Source organism: Lissotriton vulgaris, chromosome 3_1 (genome assembly GCF_964263255.1).
Source record: "Lissotriton vulgaris chromosome 3_1, aLisVul1.2, whole genome shotgun sequence".
NCBI classification, from domain to species: domain Eukaryota; kingdom Metazoa; phylum Chordata; class Amphibia; order Caudata; family Salamandridae; genus Lissotriton; species Lissotriton vulgaris.
In genome coordinates, this window is record NC_141689.1 from 2123913481 (window position 1) to 2123932273 (window position 18793).

Genomic DNA, 18793 nt, shown 5'->3' on the forward strand with positions numbered 1-18793 from the left:
GGTCTGGCTAACCCAACCCACAGGTGGGGCAAATGTTTCCCTACATTCCCCTTCCAGCTGCTCTCCTAATCTAATTAGAAGGGGTTCCCCTTTGGCTCGAGATAAAGTGAGGCCTGGCCTGGGTCCTGTGACATCTGGGCTTCTACCTCTGAAGACCAGTTTATCTTCCCAGCCCTCTTCTTGACCCTGGCTTGTCCAGAAAGCAATTCTCCTCCCACCAAATAGCTGTATTGTTTCAGCCCCAGGCCTCTTCACACCTAATCAGGGAGCAGCTTGGCTCAGGCTGGCGAATGGTGGAGAAGTGTGGCTCACTGGTTAGAGGAGGCAGACCTGGAAGCAGAGGTCAGCCTGGGACCAGGGTTCAATTCCCGGCTCGGCTGGGTCTTGAGTCCTAAAATGTCCATGGACTCGACAATTCTCGCTCCGGTGCCTACTCGATTCACGGGTTCACACTCTGCGACTCTGGGCAATAGCTTGCTTAATCTCCACAACGGCCCCTCGCGGTGGGATGCCTGGCTTTCACCTTGCGGATAACCTGCCGGGGTTATCTCACAGGGGAATACCAGGACGGGTTCCCTAAGCAAGCGCTTAGAAACCGCTCGGTGATTTGCGCTATATAAATTCCTGTACATTTACATTTACAATCAGAAGAGGCTGCTACAGGGCTGCTCTCGTAACCAAATAAAAGTTTGTTTTAAAACTCCTTTCCTGCAAGAGGTATAATAAATCTGACCTTGGCAACTTGTTTGATTTATTGTAACAATTCTCTTCATCCATGAATTATGTTGCTAACTCACTCCTGTCAAACTTTGGACTTTATAATAAAGTTTAATGAAAAGTTATCATGTTAACATATGGAGCTAGCAGCACCACAATGGGGGAAAAAGACTTTGGTTGTTTTTCCCTTACCAGTGCATGTAAAGCATCTTTTTATAACAAAGCCCCCTACTGTTGGCGCACCTAGGGCAGACCTTGGGGGAGGTGGGGGGATTTAGCTGTAATAAAAAAATAGTTTTAGACTGTTTATTTCACAGTTGAATTTAGACACAGCATTATTTTAAAACCAGTTGAAATGACATGAGACACCACAGCAGTGCACACTAAAGTACATTAAGGCAACTGGCGTCTCTAAACCTACATTTACTAGGGACTCGCAGGTAGGTTATCTGAACCAATTGCGATTGCACCAATTACTATTTACTTTTTAAACAGACCACTGGCCCTGGACATGTTTAGCAGGGCACGTTCAGAGTCAGTAACCACCTGTATCAGTCAAAAAACGGGTGTGATCAGGGCAAAATGGAGACTTTCCTACAACAGCTTATGCATTCAAACATTCATTGCAGACAAAACCTTGCTGACAGATCTCTATTACAGTATAGGTCTTACACAGTAAGTTGCTCAAAGTATAAAAGTACAGCTTTTTGTAAACTAAATTGATGCCCAACATTCTAATCAGGAAAATTGGACATGAAGAAAGTCCACCCACCTCCACGTTTTCAGGAAACTCTATTATTCAGGTCAACCATTGCTTAGAATCTTGACTTAAATGCAGGGAGCATCCAGACACTTGCATGCTGGTGTTTAATAAAGAATCAACTAAGTGAAGTTGGGTCCCCTAGTTTATTATTTTTTATGCTGATTATTCACTATGGCTGAAACTATATTGATACCTTTTCGCTGGTAAATATCCAATTCTTCAAGATAATTTGTCAAATACTTATTGCTGGTCAAATATTCAGAATTCCAAGTCTCTGCTTTACTAGTAAGTTGTGCTAGGCCTCTTGAAATGCAGATTGTTCAGCAGGGTCACTGCTTTCTTTGGTCGAAGAACCGGTGTAACTCTCATGATGTAATAACTCCCAATATACGACCTGCGAACTAACAGTAGGAAACAGCTTTTGACTCTCATTGACTATCCACCTCAGGAGCAGGAATGCTTCCTTCTGAATAATGCAAAGCACTTCCTGGACCTAGTCATTTATTTTCTCTTTCATTGCCACCTCTTTCCCCCTTTTGGAACTCAGAAGTAGCCTATTAGTGACATCTAGCACCTTATAAATCCACAGTAAATAAACAATATTGTAGCAGGCTCCAGAGTGATGAAAAGCAAACCTAGACATGTGCTAGAGACTTTATGTGGGACAAAAGTAATTCTTCTCTCGCCTCCAGATTCTGCATAATTGTCTCAGAAGAACAAAGACCATCCATCCTCTCATTTCTAAAGATTTTACGAACACACCCATTTAGAAAAACTTATTGAAGCAATCTTTACATTACCTTGTTCTGTTGTAACACCACTATCTCTAATATTCCCCAGCCACTCTTCCTTGTGTATTGGCACATGTATTTTTAGGTGAACACCACAGTGTTCTAACCTATGGTTAGGTCACTTTGAATAAATCATTTATTAATTGAATAAATATATATTGGTCATCGACATGCACATAGTTAACACAAAGGACTTTTCATCAGACAGGAAACTCTTTATTTGCAAAATAAATGCTTGCATGAAAAAACAAAATCATGAAGAATTCTGAACATAAAAATAGCACCAATGAACATACAGCTTCAACAAGTTAGTCCATTGCAAAAGCAATTGCAAAGTTGAAAGTTCAACTTTTCTTCGGGTGACGTGTAAAGACAGGTAGAGCAGCTTTAACTCTGAATAGGTAATAGCATATTAGTGAGAGATATTTAGCAGGACTAATACGTTAAATACAAGGAGTGCATATACTTCCAACTAAAGCAAATGCGAAGCAGACCCAATGCAGACTTAATTCTATATCATACGTGTTTTCTGAACCCTTTAGCAATGAACCATCTAGTAAATGTATGGATAAAAGGAATGTACTCTGCAATTCCTAGGTTGGGTGATTAAGGAATGACAGACGGAGCTAAACTATAAGTATAGTAAAGTATACGGATCCATGCCATTTGAAAAACTTAACACAATCTACGTTTAAAGATCCATTAGTAAACAACGATTTTGGCTTCCTACCTGCCACAGAAAAGAAAAATGCAATCTGTGTAACGCTATCAGACTATTATTTCCGGCCTCCATGGCGTGGACATCTGATAGAACCGTAAGATTTGCATACTTGAGTATCGCCATTTGCTTCACTGCTTATTACCAAAATGACGATAAGTTTTGAGAGTAGTGTCATATCACTGGATTATGTGCATTTTTAAGCCTCTGGATAAGAAGCCCAAGAAAGAATGACTGTTTAAGTAAAAGCTCACATCTGTGGCCACTGTATAGCATCCACTACTTTGAGACCTGAAAGAAATTGTATGTAAAAAGGCAATTTATTTACCATGAATATTTTTTATTTATTTTAGTTTTGACTGTGAAGAGTAAAATGTCCGTAGTCCGGTTTTCAAAGGGGAATAACTAGACAGTCCATTTCCTTATCTTCTCTTCCCTGATGTCTGTGAGCTTCCTATATATTTTTACTTGGCTTCAAATCAGTTTTTTCATTTAAACTGCTTTCTTTACTCTCAAAAATCACCATTTAAGCCTGTTGTACTTTGTACTCTGCCTCCCTTGGCATAGTTTGTTGAATTAACACAATGTAACATTGTGTTATGAGCACAACACCAATGGGCGTCTTATCATAACAGCAGTCCTCCTCCACATGCCCTCCACCTGCCACCCTCACCCAAGGTTCTACAATGGAACGGGGGAACGCCATAGTACAGTGGGTGAGGGCGCATGGCAAGAGGACAGCGCGAGGCAGGTCGCGAGAACAAGAACAGTGGTTAACACAACACATCCCCTCATTTACAGAAATTTGTAAAAATATGCAGTAGGAAGGGGGGAGGGAAAGGAGAAAAAAAGGGTGCGAGGAGAAAACAAGTTAATCACATACAAAATCTTGTAACTTTTTTGGTAGAATTATTTCTCTGACGTGTCTGTTAGTAACAGGTTCCTTGACCATGGTCCCACCAGCCTGGGAACCAAGGGGAGGTGAACAATCTTGTGTAATGTCAGAAGTTCCGGCCTGAGGTGTGTCATAGGTGTAACTCTCCGCTAGGTAGGAGCTTTCACTAGTGTCCTCACCCAGATCGCTAAAGGGAGCCCTAATTATAACGTCATCCTCTTCAGGGTAAAGGCCCTGACTGTTGTCATCATCAAGAACCCAATCGTATCTAGAGCAGGTGGGCTTACTCCTCCGCTCTTAACTGGAGTGCTGCGGAGCTGTGGTCCTATGCCCTCTGCACAATAAGGACAAAAAGTGCCATACCATTCAGTCACATAAAAGGGCAGAATTGCAGAAGATTTTCTTTACCATAAGGAGTTGAGAATAACAGCTAAGTCCTTTCTTAACAAAGCCACTACTTTTGACTCTGACCCACTCACCTACGTGAATGTTGAGATGTTTGCAGGTGTGTTTGGAGTCATAATAATTCTTACAAGTTTTTTGAGAGTGTGAAATTCTTCTGTTGACTGTTTCCATGGACCAGTCCACTTTCTTAGGGGTTAACCACCCCACGGTGTCTTTGGTGATAAGTGTTCTGCCTCTTAAGAACACAAATGGACTAGAACCGGTGGACTCACAGGGTGTGACACAGAAAGCCCATAAGTTGTGTGTTAATTCCTTTCTCCAAGAGAGGTTGTTATGATTTGCTAGTTGTACAATTCCTTTCACAACGCGATTAAATCTTTCTACTGCATCATTACCCACTGGGTGGTACAGAGAGGTAGTTTTGTGGGAAATGTCATTGTTGTTGATGAATTTTTTTAAAAGTTTGGAAATGAATTGTGGACCATTGTAGGTCCCAATAGATTTTGGTAACCCTTCCCTCAGGAACAGGGGTTTGTGAAATCTCCAATGGGGTTAACCCAGTATCCCTAAGAACCTGGGCAGTTAGTCAATATTACAACAATTGGTTCCTTCGGGTGTAACACATTTCTTTTAGTCACTCATAATTATATGTAGTGTACAATCAGAATCCAACACCAATTATGTATTTATGCACTATTTTATGAATTATAGTCATTCACAAATACTCTTTTTGTAATTATCACAAAGGCTGTACAATAAGTGAAAAAGGTGCAATTATGTGACATTTAGTGCTCAGTGCTGGCGGCGCAAAAGTGAACAGAAATTATGCAATACTTATATACAAGGAAATATACAATAGTTTAACTTTGGTCTGTGCAATTTCGCATATACCACTGTATACGACATAAATCAGTTTTCCGCACAGGGTATTGGGACAACAGATCCAACTATTCGTCGACGTTTCGACCCTTTAAGATGCGCACATGTGGCGTCAAACACGGGTCTTCTTCAGGACTGGGAGGGAACGATACAGCCTAGGTAATTAAAAGGAGGTGTTTTAGTAAAGGGATTCTGCAAGGCATCTAAATAATAATGCCTGTGTAAAAACTAACTGCACTCACCTTCAGGTAGACTGATTAGGTGGTGTAGCTTGGATGGTTTGAACTGCATGTGTCTGTTCTAATAAAAGGACTAATTAATATCATTATTTACTAGGAAGAGTTGGAAGGATGTGAATTGACCCATTTCCTCTCTTCCTTACCGGTCTTTAGTGCGTGGAATACTCCCACGATGGTTATTCTTATTTTGGCGCTGTACTCACTTTAGTCCTAACTGGGAAAGTGAGGGATATGTAATTAGAATATTGAAAATATTCTAGCAACAGCTTAGGCATAAATCATACGGAATACCTGTACTTCAGCTCACCTGGGTATTGGGATTACTCGTGTACCCAGTCGTGTTTCACCATATGGCTTGACACTGAAAATAGAATACAAACGTAGGGATCAATTCACTATCATAGCGATACCCAGACTGTGAATATATTAGCTCGGGCACCTACACGAGGACTTAGCTTACCTCTTACTCGATTAATATTTGCCAAAGGAGATTTTCTTCCTTCTTTGCGTGATTCAAACAGCATTAAATGAAGCAGCGTTCTTGAAACGCCGGGCGCTAGCCGTTCTAGATAAGCACTTCCTGGAATTGCTTAGGGCTACGTCATAACGCGACGTAAACACTGCGTGGTTACCCTGGTAACCGGTTAGTTTACTAGTTCCGATTTTTTCAGTGCAGGCTAAAAAGCCTTCGTCGTCACGCTAACATGTGGCAAATTCAGAGTAGCGCGATTACCCTGAAATTGGAGGATGTTGGGCCGGCGTGATTTAGAAGCATTTTCTAACCCGGCGTGTAATCAAAAATCTACGTCCCAATGCTGATATGTCGCGTAACCCGGAAATGCCTGGTTGTTATGGCAATCCGAGCGAACTCTCGGGTGGAAACTCAAGGGATTTCACTACCCCGTGTTTGCTTTAATAGGTGCCTCATACCAAACCAATGGATTCAAGGGGTTATATAGTGATTTAAGCTTGAGATTGAGCTGCGTTTTGTTATAAACATCCAGTGGGGGCTACATGGTCACATGATTCAGTGAACTATCAGGCATGCTTGAATAAGGACATAGAGTGGCAAAGTATACATTAAAACAGCATTATCCTAATAAAACATTTTAGTTTACACTATATACATATTATTACAAACACAAGCGACATTGAAATGTTACGGTCCAAAAAACACTTTTCAATCTAATCATGCATTATTTATCTGCCCGAACTAAAAGGACAGGTACCTACATCTAAAATATCAATGACAGAAGAGATTTCTGAGTATTATCAATCACAGTTGTCCCATTTGTCTATTAGTTTCCTCAGTCTCATTCAATCCATTTTTCACTGAATCTAAAGCATGTATCCAGCGGCACTCCTTATATTTTAGTGCATGTGAGATTGAGCCTCCCCTTGGGTTAATATGTATCTTTTCTAAGACCCACCATTTTATATCTTGGGGAGTATGTTTTTGAGTAAGGAAATGCTCCACAAGTGGTGCCCCCTGTGTTTTACATTTTACTCTACTCTTGTGTTGCAGGATACGTGTCTTTATTTTTTGGGTCGTTTGTCCTACATATATTTTCGCGCACGGACACATTATTGCATAGATCAAGTGGGAACTATTACAATTGCTGAAATCATGGAGTTTGTATGTCCTATCTGCATATGTGAATTGATTCCCTTCCTGGCAAAGGTCACAGGCCTTGCAAGAACCACATTTGAAATGGCCCGTGATGGGTGGCAGACTCAGCATGCTCCGGAGGTCTGGTTGTCTTTCTGGTTCCAGATAGGCATGTACCACTTCATCCCTCACATTCCTTCCTCTCTTGAAGGCGAAAATGGGTTTTTCTTCAGTCTTCAATTCCCCAGCCACCTAATTCCAATACTTTGATACAATCTTTTTTACTTCATTGCTTTTGATGTTATATGTCGTGACACACACAATATTATTCAGATTTTCTTTTTTCTCCTTGACCTCAAGTAAGTCTTCCCTCGGGCTATACCACGCTCTTTTCTTTGCACGTTTTAGCAGATTTCCTGGGTATCCCCGATCCTTTAGGCGCTTTGGGAGTTCTTCAGCTTCATGGAAGAAATCCTTTCTTTTGCTACAATTTCTTCTTAGGCGAAGAAACTGGCCCAGTGGCAGGTTATCTCTTAAGCTGCCTGGATGATGTGATTTATACATCAAGAGGGTATTCCGTTCCAAGGGCTTCCTGTATAAATCACAATATAGCTTACAGTCCTCCGTTTTGAAAGTAAGGTCGAGGTCGGGGTAGTGAAATCCCTTGAGTTTCCACCCGAGAGTTCGCTCGGATTGCCATAACAACCAGGCATTTCCGGGTTACGCGACATATCAGCATTGGGACGTAGATTTTTGATTACACGCCGGGTTAGAAAATGCTTCTAAATCACGCCGGCCCAACATCCTCCAATTTCAGGGTAATCGCGCTACTCTGAATTTGCCACATGTTAGCGTGACGACGAAGGCTTTTCAGCCTGCACTGAAAAAATCGGAACTAGTAAACTAACCGGTTACCAGGGTAACCACGCAGTGTTTACGTCGCGTTATGACGTAGCCCTAAGCAATTCCAGGAAGTGCTTATCTAGAACGGCTAGCGCCCGGCGTTTCAAGAACGCTGCTTCATTTAATGCTGTTTGAATCACGCAAAGAAGGAAGAAAATCTCCTTTGGCAAATATTAATCGAGTAAGAGGTAAGCTAAGTCCTCGTGTAGGTGCCCGAGCTAATATATTCACAGTCTGGGTATCGCTATGATAGTGAATTGATCCCTACGTTTGTATTCTATTTTCAGTGTCAAGCCATATGGTGAAACACGACTGGGTACACGAGTAATCCCAATACCCAGGTGAGCTGAAGTACAGGTATTCCGTATGATTTATGCCTAAGCTGTTGCTAGAATATTTTCAATATTCTAATTACATATCCCTCACTTTCCCAGTTAGGACTAAAGTGAGTACAGCGCCAAAATAAGAATAACCATCGTGGGAGTATTCCACGCACTAAAGACAGGTAAGGAAGAGAGGAAATGGGTCAATTCACATCCTTCCAACTCTTCCTAGTAAATAATGATATTAATTAGTCCTTTTATTTGAACAGACACATGCAGTTCAAACCATCCAAGCTACACCACCTAATCAGTCTACCTGAAGGTGAGTGCAGTTAGTTTTTACACAGGCATTATTATTTAGATGCCTTGCAGAATCCCTTTACTAAAACACCTCCTTTTAATTACCTAGGCTGTATCGTTCCCTCCCAGTCCTGAAGAAGACCCGTGTTTGACGCCACATGTGCGCATCTTAAAGGGTCGAAACGTCGACGAATAGTTGGATCTGTTGTCCCAATACCCTGTGCGGAAAACTGATTTATGTCGTATACAGTGGTATATGCGAAATTGCACAGACCAAAGTTAAACTATTGTATATTTCCTTGTATATAAGTATTGCATAATTTCTGTTCACTTTTGCGCCGCCAGCACTGAGCACTAAATGTCACATAATTGCACCTTTTTCACTTATTGTACAGCCTTTGTGATAATTACAAAAAGAGTATTTGTGAATGACTATAATTCATAAAATAGTGCATAAATACATAATTGGTGTTGGATTCTGATTGTACACTACATATAATTATGAGTGACTAAAAGAAATGTGTTACACCCGAAGGAACCAATTGTTGTAATATTGACTCAGGAACAGGGGGGCATATTACCAACAACTAGTGATATTTATCGCTAAGTAGGCTTAGCGGCAATTTTTTAATCGCCGGATATTATCGCTGAGATAACGTGCTATTAGCAACGTTTATCTCAAAAGTGATAATATTTCCGGCCATAGCGACGAAATCCGTGAATATCGCTGAGAATACAGCGATATGAACGCATTATCGCTAACAGGGTCTTAGCCATTATATCCACCCACTATTGGATATAATGGCTAAGAACTGGTCTGAGCAGGCGTTAGTTTTAGGACGAATATTTACATCGCTAAACCTGCCTTGCTAATAGGCGATAGCAAAGTTAGCGATTGCTTTCAGTCGCTAACAGGTTGGGTACGCCCACTTTGCATGGCATTAGCGATAAATATCGCTGACATGCAAAGCGGGACCCAAACCACTCGCTATCGCCTACAAGCTGTCACTAACTGCTGTTAGCGACAGCTTGCTAATAGGGCGATAAAATTATCGCCGCTTAACGGCCGAAAACGGCCGCTAAAGCGCCGATAATCACGTATCGCCCGCCTTGGTAATATGCCTCAAAGTTTTTAAGAACTTGATGATGGCTTTAGCATCAGCACTGTGTACGATTTCTACTTCAGGCCATTTTGAGAAATGGTCCACCAGAACAATAGGGAAAACTTGTTCACCATTTTCCCATTTAGGACCACAAATGCCTATTCCTAATCTGGTCCATGGAGTACAAGGATTGGATAGTGGTTGAAGTGGTGGCCTTAAAGTGCGCTGAGATTTGTCTGAATTCTCACCCGCAGGGCAGTCCCTCACACTTCTCTCTATTTCTATATCCAACCCCAGCCACCAGTATGAGATTTTAATTCTACTTTTAGTTTTTCCAATACCAAGATGCCCTTCGTGGCAAATGTCAGGTAGTTTGGTTCGGAGTGAGGTGGGGGTATAACTTTGCCATTCCTGAGGATAAGGCCGCCTTCAGATGATAATTTGTGCCTTAATTCCCAGAAAGTGCGTAAATGGTGGGATAAGTCTTTTTTAATAGGCCAACTATATATAATGTACTTTCCTGTCTGGCACAAAGTGGTATCTATTTCTTGGGCCAACAACCAATCATGTTGTGAAATACAAGGTACCTCATCAAGAATATTAGCTACACAGAATGATTCTATGTCTACAGTGGAATCACCCGTACAAGGTAAGGGCAAACGACTTAAACAGTCTGCAACAACATTCTTGAATCCAGGAACATATTATACATTGTAATTGTAATCCATCATCCTGACTGATATGCGTGCGAGGCGCAGACCTTTAGTGGTTAGGACTTTAACCAGGGATTTATGGTCACTTCTTAGGGTAATGTCAACCTCCTAAAGTGGTCCAAACCCCCTGCACATGCTAAAGCCTCACGCTCTATAACAGAGTATCTCTCCTCAGTAGGCGTAATGGAGCACGAGGCAAAAGCGGCAGTCTTTTCATTGCCCAAGTTGTCAATCTGGTTCAAAACAGCTCCCAAACCCCTGCTGCTAGCATCAGGTGACCTGACCTTTGGTCGCTCCCCAAGCTCCACGGCTCCTCCTGTGCGCCCGTGACTCTCCCCTCTGCTGCCGCTGCCAGGAGTTCGCTGCTGGTGTGCCCCTGGTGACTGTCTTTGCGCTCTCCTGCTAAGTTGATTTTTCGCCTTTGCATTTGTTTTTCTGTATTTTATGTTCAGTTTTTTTTTTTAATTTATTCTGTTTGGCATTCCTTTGCGCCCCTTGCCCTCTGTGCCCCCCCCGCTCAACGCTTCCCGCCGCTGCTCCCCTGCGGCCCGCCCCCTTTTGCCTTCTGTGTCCCTTCCCCTCGCCCATTGGCCGCCCCGTTACCTCCTCCCAGCTGCTCCTCCCTCCCACTTCGCCTCTTACGGAGGCCGCCGCGCGGAAGCGCCGAAGGCAAGCCCGTCTGCGCGTGTCCGCGCCTAGGCCGCACCCAGCGCCAGAACCCCTGTACCCTGCGCCCCCCGCTACGCCATACTGCACTACGAGTCTAGCACTCTCCACGCTCTCAACCCCGGACGACACCACCCCTGCTGCCAGGCCATCCTGAAGCACACCCAAGGGCCTTTCACCTGCTGGAACTGCAGAGACACCAGCATCCAGCCCGCCAAACCACCAGCCAGAGAACCCAACCACCTCAGGTGCATCCTCCTCAACACCCGCTCCGCTCGCAAGCACGCCATCGAACTCTGGGACCTCCTAGACTCTACCGCCCCAGACGTCGCCTTCCTGACGGAGTCCTGGCTTAACGCCACCTCAGTACCTGACATCGCCATAGCCATCCCTCAGGGCTACAAGATCTCCCGTAAAGACCGCGCCAACGGAGTTGGAGGGGGAATCGCCATCGTCCACAAAGACACCATCAGAGTCTCGACCAACACCGACAAAACCCTCCCCACTGCCGAGCACATGCACTTCCAGATCCACACCGACCCCAACACGACCCTCAGAGGAACACTCGTCTACAGACCACATGGACCACGACCACAGTTCAGCGACATTATCGCCGACCTCGTCATCACCCACGCCCTCGCCTCCAAGGACTACATCCTCGGGGACCTGAACTTCCACCTCGAGAACAACAACGACGCCAACTCCACCGCCCTGATCGACAATCTCGCCAACCTCAGACTCAAACAGCTCGTGACAACACCCACCCACGCTGCTGGACCCCATCTTCTCCGCAAGCCCGCACATCTCCTTCGACCACACCACCGTACCCCACTGGGTCGACCACAGATGCGTCCACTTGGCCTTCAGGAAACCCACCACACATCACCGCACCAAACAGCTGCCACGCCGCAACTGGGGCAAGGTCTCCAAGGACGAACTGACCACCACCGTCGCCCTGAGACCACCCGGCGACCCCATCGACCCCGACACCGCTGCTACCAACCTCAAACAGCGGATCAACGACTGCGCCAACACACTCGCCCCTCTCAAGATCTCCACAACCAACCACGCCAACAAGAAAGCCGCCTGGTTCACGAAGACCTCCGGACCTCCAAGCACACCTGTCGGAAGCTGGAGAAGAAATGGCTCCGCGACCGATCACCAGACAACCTGGCAGCCCACAAGAACGCCACCCGCAGACCCCACCAGCTCATCAGGACCGCCTTAAAGGACCGCCTAAACAACAACGCACACAACAACAAAGAGCTCTTCAGCATTGTGAAAGAACTCTCCAACCCCGGCTCTAACACCAATGACATTCCACCATCACAAGACCTGTGCGACTCCCTGGCCACCTTCTTTCACCGCAAGATCACCGACATCCACGACAGCTTCAACTGGAACACCCCCGCACCCACCACCAAGACCACCACCCCGCGACCTCCACCAATCGCCTGACCGCCTGGTCCAACGTTAGCGACGAAGACACCATCAAAACCATGAACTCAATCCACTCCGGATCCCCATCCGACCCATGCCCTCACCACGTCTTCAACCTAGCCAGCACAACCATCGCACCCCACCTCCGGAAAACCATCACCATCTCCCTCGAGACAGCATCCTTCCCGGAAAGCTGGAAGCACGCCGAGATCAACGCCCTTCTGAAGAAACCCAAGGCAGACCCCGAGGACCTCAACAACTCCGGCCCATCTCCCAGCTCCCGTTCCCGGCAAAAGTGACAGAGAAGATTGTAAACATACAGCTAACCAGATACCTCTAAGACCTTCACAATCCGGCTTCCCCAGCAACCACAGCACCGAGACCACCCTCATCGCCGCCACCGACGACATCAGGATCCTGATGGACAAAGAAGAAACAACCATCCTCATCCTCCTGGACCCGTCAGCTGCCTTCGACACGGTCTGCCACCGCACCCTATCAGCGCCGGAATTCAAGAGAAGGCCCTGGCCTGGACCACATCCTTCCTCTCCGGCAGAACCCAGAGCGTCCGCCTCCCACCCTTCTGATCATAAACCTACGAGATCATCTGCGGCGTCCCACAGGAATCTTCCCTTAGCCCGACGCTGTTCAACATCTACATGACACCTCTCGCCCACGTCGCACAACAGTACAACCTCAACATCATCTCCTACGCCGACGACACCCAGCTGATCATATCCCTCACCGAAGACCCCCACACCGCCAAAGCCAACCTCCACAGAGTAATGAAGGCCGTCGCCGACTGGATGAAGGACAGCAGACGGAGGCTGAATTCAGATAAGACGGAGGTCCTCATCCTCGGACCCACCCCATCAGCCTGGGACGACTCCTGGTGGCCCACATCGCTAGGCACACCCCCAGAACCCACCGACCACACACGCAACCTGGGGTTCATCCTCGACTCCACCCTTTCCATGACCAAGCAAGTCAACGCCGTCTCCGCGTCCTGCTTCAACACCCTCCGAATGCTCCGCAGGATCTTCAAATGGATCCCTTTCGACACAAGATAAACCGTCACCCAGGCCCTCATCACCAGCAGACTCGACTACGGGAACTCCCTCTACTCAGGAACAACAACCAAGCTCCTGAGACGACTACAACGAATCCAGAACGTCTCGGCACGACTGTACCTCGACGCCCCCCGACGCAGCCACATCACACACCACCTGAGAGGCCTACACTGGCTCCCCGTCAACAAGAGAATCACCTTCAAACTCCTAACCCACGCACACAAAGCGCTACACAACACCGGACCAACATACCTCAACAACCGACTCAGTTTCCACACTCCCACCCGCAACCTCCGCTCTGCCACCCTCGCCCTCGTCACAGTTTCTCGTATCCGGAAAACCTCCGGCGGCGGCAGATCCTTCTCCTACCTCGCCGCTAAGACCTGGAACGCTCTCCCTACCAGCCTACGACAGACCCAGGACTTGCTGGCCTTCAGAAGACTTCTCAAGACCTGGCTCTTCGATCAGTGGCAGCCCCACCCACCCCCCAGCGCCTTAAGACCCTCATGGGCGCCTTAAGACCCTCATGGGTATGTAGCGTGCTTTACAAATGCTTTGATTGATTGATTGATTGACTATACTGTGTAAGGAGCGGTTTAAACCTCCCTAAGGTGGGGCCTTGCAAATGTTGTTTTTTATGTTAGAAAATGCCTCCTCACACTCATCAGACCACACAAATTGACATCCCTGTTTCACAAGTTGTCTGAGTGAGAAGGTTTTTGAAGAGAAGTCTTAAACAAATTTTGCATAAAATTCAGATAACCCCAGAAAAGCTTTCACTTCATCTTTGTTCTTTGGGGAAGGAGCTTCTCTTATAGCGGATAACAATTCTTTTTGTGGCTTAATGCCTTCTCCACAAATCTCATGTCCCAAGTAGGTAACAGTATTCTCAGCGAATGTGCATTTTTGAATGTCAGCGGTGAGACCGTAACTCTCCAAAGTCCGTAGTACTCTGTTTAGATTGGCATCATGCTCCTCCCTAGTGACTCCCAAGACCATAATGTCGTCCTGAAAATTCAAAAGGTGGGCTCCTCTTTAAATAGTATATGCATAAGTCTTTGAAATCTGGCCGCAGCAGAGGCCAGTCCAAAGGGAACCCTTTTAAATCTAAAACACCCGAAGGGTGTTACAAATGTAGTGAGGCTTCTGCTGTTGGGGTCTAGTGAAACCTGAGGGTATGCTGCGGTCAGGTCAATGGTTGAAAACCATTTAATTCCATCTGTATGAGACAAAATCTCGCTGATCGTAGGTGAGGGGTACTGGTCAACGAGAATGTTTTTGGTAAGGTCGCAGAGGTCCACACACAAGCAGAGTTTGCCGTTGGATTTGTTGGCGCAAACCTAGGGTGCGACACGTTCCGCAGAATCCACTGGTTCAATGATACCAGCCCTCTGTAGATAATGAGTTCAGATTTGACTTCTTCTCTGATGGAGAAAGGGATATTTCTGTATTTGTGTCTGCAAGGGACAGCATCCTTTTTGAGTTCGCTTTTATGATGGAATATCTTAAATTTCTATATTTGTTTCACAAAATACACGGGGAAATTTGTTTTTGATAACTATCTTGTACTTATCCTCGGATTCCAAAGATAATACAGGATCCGGGCTGTTAGGGTCCAGGATTATCTCAAGCTTTCCCTGGTCCATCCACCATAGTACTGAAGGACCAATGGCAGATACATACAACTTGCTAACTGTGTGTCGGTCTTTGAACCGGAAAGGCAGTTCCTTATAGCCCAAAACATCAATGGGTATCCCTGTAAATGTTTTGTGGGAAACGTCGGCGCTAGCGAGATTGCGGCCCAACACAGGTACAAACTTTTCCTCCCAGACACTCTTGTTTACAGTGGTATAGGATGACCCTGAAACAGCTACAATCGAAATGTCCACCCCACAAATATTTAGTTCACACATAGGTTTTTAACTCTTGCCCTTCACATTAAGGACGTCATCATCAAAAAGTAGAAGAATCCAATTCATCATATTCCTAGGGTACAACCATTTTTACGTTAGAGTTCCTTCTTTGTTTGCTCTGACACGGTTTAACAAAATGGCCAATAACTCCGCATTTAGTACATTTCCGCTTGAGGGCAGGGCATGTTTTATCGTTCACTAAGTGGAATCTGCTTCCACATCTAAAAGATTTCCTGTTTCCGGTCAACATGGCTTTGGGAGAAGACTCTTTCCTTAGGCTAGAATCATAAGAGGATTTTTGAGCGGTGTCTTTAAAGCTGTTTACCCTGGCTACTATGGGTTGTTCTTCTCCTACTGGTTTATGCTTGTTTTCAGAAAGGACAGCTTTAGCACACCTACCAGTAAGTTCCGCCCTTTTGACAATGTCAATGATTTCTTGAAGGGGACCTGACCCTTAGCCCACAACTTTTCTTGGATTTCACAATTGGCAGATCGCATAACTATCTGGTCGCGAATAAATTCGTCATGCAACTCACCAAATCTACAGGATAATGCTAAGTTCTTAAGTGCAGAGACAAAGTCTTCAATGGACTCTTCTGAACTCTATTTGCGATAGAAGAATGTGTACTGATGCACATGCAGTGGGATTAAAATAATTTTTCAGATCCTCTAAAGCATTAGCGTAGACGTCATCTTGACTTGCCGGTATAGGTTTTTTATTGATGCGGTTGTAAATTTTCATAGTTCTAGCACCCAAGCAGTGTAGTAAAATGTTCTTCTTTCTCTCAGAAGTTAGCCCTTCACCATCCTCCTCAAAAGTGGTGATGTAATTCTCAAAGTATTCGCCCCAGTCTTCCCATTTGAGAGAAGAATCATCAGGCGCAGGAATGAAAGGTTGAGGAGGTGAGAGATTCCAAACATTACCTGACGCCATGGAGAGAACAGGAAGAGGAGAACAGGAAAGAATGGGAGAAGGAAAGAAGAATGTTACCTGTGGAGAATAGAAAGAGTGGAGGGGTAAAGTAGAGAACGAGAGCAAGGCAAAGAGAGAAGAAAAAAATTAAGTGAAGCGAAAGTGAGCAAAAGTGAAGGTGAGAGTGATAACAGACGTGATGACCAACGTATAAACAGTCGAAAAGTTATTTTGAAGATGCACGAAGTGTGTGCATCACTGAATTTTCACTGAAGAATCAGCATTCAGAATGCTGGCCAGGAACAGAAATTAGAATGTGAAGTGTGAGTGTCACTGACAGAGACACACTAGTTAGTGTGTGCATCACTGACAAATGGGATCTGAACGCTGAAGCGCACTGTGGAGCGCAGAAGTAAGTGTGCGCATCACTGTAGAACGGCAGTAGCGTCAGAATACCTATCCTCAAAATGGCTGCTGCGTGTTGAACGCGCAGCCCAAAGTAAAATGGCCGACGTGTGATACGGTTCACTGACATAACAGCTGCACAGTTGTGCCTCAAGGAGGAGTCTGAGGAGATATGCTGGCGTCGCGTAGGGTGGAACACCGTTTTTCCTCGTAGGATAGTCTAAATGTGGCTCAGCACTAACGCGTAGCTCAGCAATCGCAGGGACACATCCAAAAGCAGCACAATAAAAGAGTACCTCAGGAGAGGCGAAGTCATGAGTGAAGGGTTCCTCCTTATGCGGCGGCAAAGGTAAAGGCCGGAAAGGGTGCATGTCCTATATGGCACAGTAAATTAAAGTCAATGCCCAGGGAAGGCTCACTAATGCTAAAGAACGGTCAGCGCAAGGGGCTAAACAGCTTAAAACAGCGTTGATCTCATCGTGAGGATCTGGAGGCAGGTGGCGCTCACCAACATAATCCGTGCCATAGAATCCGTAGTATTTAGATGCCGGCACCTCAGCATGGGAACTGGAACACTTTATGCCCACTGAGATCGCAATCTTGAAGGAGACTGAGGTGTGCAGGAAACACATGCAGGCTCATTGTGGTGTCTGGGCAATCGTCGCCAAATTTGTAATGACCACAACACCAATAGAAGGTAAGTGAAGTAGTCTTTATTCAAAGTAGTGCCCTGACACCAATGGGCGTCTTATCATAACAGCAGTCCTCCTCCAACTGCCACCCTCGCCAAGGTTCTACAATGGAACGGGGGAAAGTCATAGTACAGTGGCCGGCAAGAGGACAGCACGAGGCAGGCCGTGAGAACAAGAACAGTGGTAAACACAGCAGCCCGTTATTTTAGGTTAGGCGAAACAACTTCAGATTAATGTTTCTATTGCAAGTGGCTGCACATGTACTGCAGTTTAAGCAGTAGAATTGTCTGAAATCCCACTGAGTGCATTTATTTGCCAGGCACAATTAATAGCTTGTGAATAATGACTCATGGAGATCTACAAACCCTTGGCAATGTCAATGAGAAGCCAGTAGGGAAGCTTAGTCGGTTTCATTTTGGACAGAAGAAACCCCTCACATCCGGCATCCAGAAAGGTAGTATAGACAGAAAGACCATAAACATGGTAATGGGTGCATGTCCATTTTCATGGTGTTACGTAATTGTATTTACCCGTATTTTTGGCAGTACAGTAGATTTCAAGTGGTGCTGCCTTTTCATACCAAATAACACGCATTCAATAAAAATACAAACTCTACCTAACTCACTTCGACAAAAGTATTATGGAGAGTGACAATTTGAATGCAATCAACACAAAAGTCATCTAGATTTATGAGCGAACAGTTTCAGGTAGCAAAGTATTTGCAAAGCCTCAAAGCAACCACAAACAATTTGAAATAAAAAGAAAAACACGCATTGTAAACGGTATACTGAAATGATTAGGGATACAGATTATTCACCTCTCATAGTCGGACGGATTAACACTGTTTAGAATCCTGAGAATGATTTCATCTTCAGCCTTACAACTGAAGAGGTATTCGTCAATTATATCTTTATAAAACTGTGCACTGGACGATCTGACGACGATCCAACTGAGTACAGTGATTCGGCTTCCATATCTCTGGAATGTTGAATAGGGCTTGCCTTTTCTACCCCACAAGTACTTTAATTTGTGACATCGTGACCACTTCAAGCTTGCTGCACAGCAACACCTTGATTTGCAAAGTACAAATATTCTCTTCAGCAACCTTCAGTTTTCTTCCTTCATACTGTGTAGTGGTTCCACGAGTGTATTATGCACGTGCACCAAACCTTAAAAGAGATAACAAAAATGTACTTTAGTCTACTATGTTGAAAAATGGAAAAGGCCAGATTCACAAGGATTGGTATACTCAAGAAAACCAGAAGTACTACTCATGGCTTTCTCCTCGATTTCAGAAGTAAAACAAGACTAAGTCACAGCAAGATCTTTGTGAATA

The 18793-nt window shown here is 45.0% G+C and overlaps 1 protein-coding gene across 2 annotated transcripts in view; it reads right to left on the minus strand.

The window, feature by feature from the left end:
* Window positions 1–15433: 15433 nt before the first annotated feature.
* Window positions 15434–18793, minus strand: part of GNPDA2 (glucosamine-6-phosphate deaminase 2) — a 123658-nt gene continuing 120298 nt past the window's right edge. For both annotated transcript variants that reach the window (XM_086962695.1, XM_086962697.1), the window contains one exon: window positions 15434–18626. In XM_086962695.1, the coding sequence (XP_086818821.1) occupies window positions 18565–18626 (62 nt within the window). In that variant the 3' untranslated portion in view covers window positions 15434–18564. The remainder of the gene's footprint in view (window positions 18627–18793) is intronic.